The 5,041-nt window shown below is 31.5% G+C and overlaps 1 protein-coding gene across 6 annotated transcripts in view; it reads left to right on the top strand.

Moving 5' to 3' along the window:
- Positions 3,163–5,041, top strand: part of LOC107625249 (two-component response regulator-like APRR7) — an 11,445-nt gene continuing 9,566 nt past the window's right edge. Inside the window, exons 1-4 of one of the 6 annotated variants that reach the window (XM_016327840.2) lie at positions 3,164–3,529; positions 3,632–3,807; positions 4,016–4,041; positions 4,170–4,630. In XM_016327840.2, coding sequence (XP_016183326.1) covers positions 4,270–4,630 — 361 coding nt within the window. In that variant the 5' untranslated portion in view covers positions 3,164–3,529; positions 3,632–3,807; positions 4,016–4,041; positions 4,170–4,269. Of the gene's footprint in view, positions 3,530–3,631; positions 3,809–4,015; positions 4,631–5,041 lie in introns of all 6 variants that reach the window. The other 5 variants (XM_016327838.2, XM_021115790.1, XM_016327839.2 and 2 more) reach the window with 5 other exon arrangements.

The following is a 5,041-nucleotide window of genomic DNA, read 5'->3' as shown; positions in this document are numbered from 1 at the left end:
TCACTAAATCATCTTTACAAAATAAAATATTAACATCATAAGTGGCTAGCATTTCTTTCTTACTACATGCGACAAAAAATTATATACAATTTTTATAAACATATAACAAAACACTAAAAGAGTAACAATGATCAAGAATCTAGGAGAGTACTATTTTATCACTACACACCAATTTCAAAAAGGGTATTTCTTCATATTTAGAGTCATCAGTATACGCTTACTTTCAAAAAATCAATTTTACATAGCTTGAGCCATCTGTTCACATCTAATTCAAAAAAAAAAAGTTTTTTCCTAATTAAAGATATTAACACCAATCTGAACAAAATTTAAAAAATATAACCTTGTACAACTAAAATTACATGATAATTACGGGTACTCAAAAATTAATTTATACAGACAGATTTATAACTGAAGTAAAACTGTTCTATATATCTTAAAAAAATTGAACTAAAACTGTAATTTTTTTTTATAAAAACCAGTTTAATAAAAACCTGTGTAATAGTAGTATATATATTTTTCTCTAACTTAGTCAAAGATTTTTGCTTTGCTAACCTCAAAATCTAGCTTAATTAATGTCACACTTTACTATTTGACAACATCACTTTTGAGCTACTTAGCTTTAACAATAATAATAATTACAATAATATATAACTTGGTTACAAAATACATAGAACATTTCATACAAATAATCAGAAATAAAAAACTTTCATCTTGTGTAATAAGTCAACTTTCACTCAAATTTTTCATATAAGCTAGTACAGTCAAAGGCTTTTGCAACTCAAATATGAACGTTTAAGAATTCAATTTAAAAAATATAACCTCATACAACTAAACTTATGTGATAACCTTTAAAAACATGTTTAATAGTAACATATTTTTTTTTTAGCTTAGTAAAAAAATTTTTGTTTTTCTAATATCAAAATATAGCTTAGTTAACATCTCACTTTACTCTTCAACAAATCGCTTATGTTCTACTTAGCTTCAACAATAATAATAGTTATAATAATAATATAACTTGGTTATAAAATAAATAGAACATTTCATATCGATAATAAAAAACAATACTTGCATCTTGCGTAATAAGTCAACTTTCACTCAAATTTTTCATATAAGTTAGTATAGTTCAAGAATTTTGCAACTCAAACATAAATTTTTAAGAATTCAATTTCAAAAATATTACTTTGTACAACTAAAATTACATAATAACTAAGAGTAGTCAAAAAGTTAGTTTATGTATCTTAAAGATATAAACTCTTTCCACATAAATCAATTTCAAAAATGAAATTAAGCATATGTTTTTTTAATAAAATAAAATGATATGCCATTGATTTATGAGGTTGGGATCAATATGCTGTATCTAGATGACCTACCTGAAAGGAATACAGAATAAGTCTCGCAGTCTATTATTGCAATCCTAACGATGTGTGACAAATAGGAGTTTGCTTCTACTAGAGAGAGTATTGTTAAGACAGTTGTTACTAATTTTCATCTCCTTGATCTTCACATGGGTGATGTTCCTTTCAATTGTCTAATGTGATTTGTCTTAACGAATTTTTACCTATGAATTATGAATAGTCTCTGCATATTATTAGTTATGAATGCTTATAGTAGAAAGCCTAAAATTAATTAATGCGTTGATTTATTGCCAAAATTCAGTGATATCATGCTATTAAAAGTAATTAAAGACCAATCAAATTAAAAATTCTTTCTTTTTGGACCAAACATAAATTGGTGCAATGAAACACAAGATCAAAGATGTTTGGATGTTTGGGTAATAACGACAGACTCATTTAAAAGTAGAAAAGGATGAATAGGCTAATTTTTTCATAACAAAGATAAGAATCATCCATGCAATATAAAATCAAAACAATATTTTAATTGAAAAACAAAAGAAATTTACCAACTATGTGCAGTGATTTTTCCATTTTGTTTTGAGAGAAATTATGAAAACAACGAAAAAAAAGACTCACCTTTGTTGAGGATGCACGAATGAAGATCAGGTAGAGCTGTCACGACGATGAAGACGCTGTTGTGGCGCTATAAACGATGATGGGAAGCTATTGAGGATGACGGTGAAACGAGAACGTGTGTTTTTAAGTTTCAAACGAAGTGAATTAGGAATTTTGCTTTTTGCAACTAAAAGTATAAATTCGTACTTTACCCTTGTTTATCTTTTTTCACCAGTTTTCTTCGCAACCTTAAAGAAGAAAAATTTATATGGACTTCACATACGCTTTTTTATTTTCTACTCAATTTCATTTTTAATAAAAAAAAAATTCATTCATTTTCTTTCCTTTTAAACTTTTTGGATACAAACATTGAGTAAAAAATGATCTTCTAAAGATTACTTTCACAAGAGAATTGATTCTCTCAATTTTTTTTAACAATTGAAGGAATAAAGTGTGATCTCCCACCATTAATTTTATAAATAGAATTAAAAATAAATATGAAAAAAAATAATAAAAAATTAAAAATCATACTTTACACTCAATTTTTTAACAATTAAGAGGATCTATTTTTCAAAAAAAATTTGAATTCCAAAAAATAAATTAAAAATCATATTTTATATTCAATTTTTTTTTAACAATTAAGAGGATGAATTTCTCTTCACAAGATACACCAACCATTGTAATTCCTAATGTTTAACATATCACAGTCCACAGAAGCAAAATGGTGCACTTTAGGCAAATCTACGACGTTTTTTATTTTATTTACATTTATTTTATCCAAACAAAATATTTAGAAGCCAATATTTATCGCCGTAAAGTGTAATATCATGATATGTCGAATATGGTTAACACAAAAATCTGTTAGTACAGATTCAGGCCTTCAACTAATCAACTTGATTCAAAAGGACATTATTGTCATTTCATAGAGGTGACCTAAACTCGGTGAACGCCGTGAACTCCGTGAGCTACGCTGCTAGCAACATTAGTAATCGGAGATTTCGACACGTGTCACTCGCAAATCTCCAAGATCCTCTCCGCTTCGATATCCACCCTCCAGCACCCTGCTTTTGATTTCGTCCACGTCAGCATTCCCAACCCCCAATTCCCTATACCTACGTGGAAATATCTCTAACCACGTGCCGCTTCTCGAACATTCCACACCTTCCTTTCTTCCACGTCAGCAACCCATTCCGATATCTTCGTGTTTATTTCTTTTTTCTTTTTTCTTTTCCCCCTTCTCCCAAACAAACTAACGTCGGCGTTATCCCCTCTTCCCTAATACCACCGTGGTTTTCTTCAGATTGGGTCAAGCTTCTTTCACTCACCACTTTTAAAGTTTAAACCCGAAAACATTTTTTGCCCCTTTTCTTTCTTTTTAAAAAGTTATTTATCTCAATTCAATTGAAAGTTCTGGTTTTAACCATCATCGTTACTATTATTATTATTATTATTATTATTATTATTATGTAATTTATTTAATTGATTAGTTGATTAATAATAATAGTACTAATGTTTTCTGTAAATAATGATTTCCTTCTGGATCGAGCTTCGTAATGGCGATTAGTGAAGCTTCCCAGCTGGTAATCTTGCTTTTCCGTTTTATTTTGTTGGATTATTTTGATTAGGAATTAAAAAGTTATCTGTGGATGCAAAAAAATTAGCTGATTTATCTTCTTTGGCAGTGTGTGAGATTTATCTTCAGGAATAGGATGCATCGTTTCTGGTTTCGGATGTTCATGTTTAAGGAAAGATCTCTCTGGTGTTTACGGTTACATCTCTGACGTTACTTTTGGCGTGCTTAACCGGCTTGGATTCAATTTTTTAAGTAAACCCGAGTCAAATCACGGAACTTCTCTCAGTTAAGACTTCAGTGTTCTTCTTTAGCTTAGTTAGGGTTTGGAAGATACTTTGCGAATTGGAAAAAACTCATTTAGTTTTGTGTAAATCATTATTTATTGAAGAGAATTATATGAGGAAGGGCAGGGATATGTATGTAGTAGTAGTTTACATGATGCTAGGCTTAAGGTTGGTGTTATTGTGTCTGATATGATGCTCTGCTGTTGCAGGGTGAGAACTGAGAAGAGCTTAAAAGGTTTTTGTTTCGGGGCGCTATGGATATTTGTCCAGGCTGTGTGTGAATATAAAATCTTGCCAAATATATGTTATTGTAGTTTTTTATTTTTATTTTTTACTTTCATTAATTAATCTAGTGGTTTACAGTTGTGTTTGGGTTGGTTGGGTTTTGTGAGAACTATACGCTCCGTTTGCTGCACTTTTGGATGAGGACCAGTCATAATCGTTGCAAATTAGGGCCTTTTGGATGACAAGGGAAGTCCAGATGAGTGTTGATGGCGATGAGGAAGAGCTGAAAGAACTGAGCCAGCGCTTACGTGATGGGAAGAGGACGTTTCCCGATGGGGTTGCCAGTGAAGGACAAGGTTTACACGAGGATGATGGAGCAAAATGTAACGGAGTTGGTGAAGATGTTAAGGTTGGAGGACAGGGAGGGACCGTGGAATCCTCTTCCGTCCTGCAGCATGTGCCACAGCAACAGCCTCAAGGGGCAGTGATTTGTTGGGAGAGGTTTTTACATATAAGATCTCTTAAGGTCTTGCTTGTGGAGTATGATGACTCGACGCGCCATGTTGTTACTGCATTGCTACGCAATTGTAGCTATGAAGGTTGGTTGTTATCATGATCTTATTGAATACCTTACTTTTTTGGGTTAAGCTTGGACACTTTTCCTGCTGCTTCTGTTGAGAAGTACTGCATGCTTATCAAACTTAATTTTCCTTTATTCCGTTGATTTTCCATACGTTGTAATGCATGCAGAAAGTAGGGGTGTAAATTTTATTTCCCTTCTCTATGTGGTATATAGTGACTGTACATATAATATGCCAAATGTCTGACTTGATAATATCTGCATGTTACTCAAACCTATTCAAACTTAATATTGCACTTGGATGTCAGCTGGTAATTAGTTTTACTGGAGTCTGGGGATGCTTGCTTGTGGAATTCTTTTGGCTTCGGTCTGCATCTTTTCTTTTGTTCTACAGAGGAAAAAAGAAAGAAAAAGAGAAAGAAAAAAGAGG

Source organism: Arachis ipaensis, chromosome B02, assembly GCF_000816755.2.
Source record: "Arachis ipaensis cultivar K30076 chromosome B02, Araip1.1, whole genome shotgun sequence".
In the NCBI taxonomy this organism is placed as follows: Eukaryota; Viridiplantae; Streptophyta; class Magnoliopsida; order Fabales; family Fabaceae; genus Arachis; species Arachis ipaensis.
The sequence above is the reverse complement of the archived record's forward strand: the minus strand, read 5'-3'. Positions and strand labels throughout refer to the sequence as shown.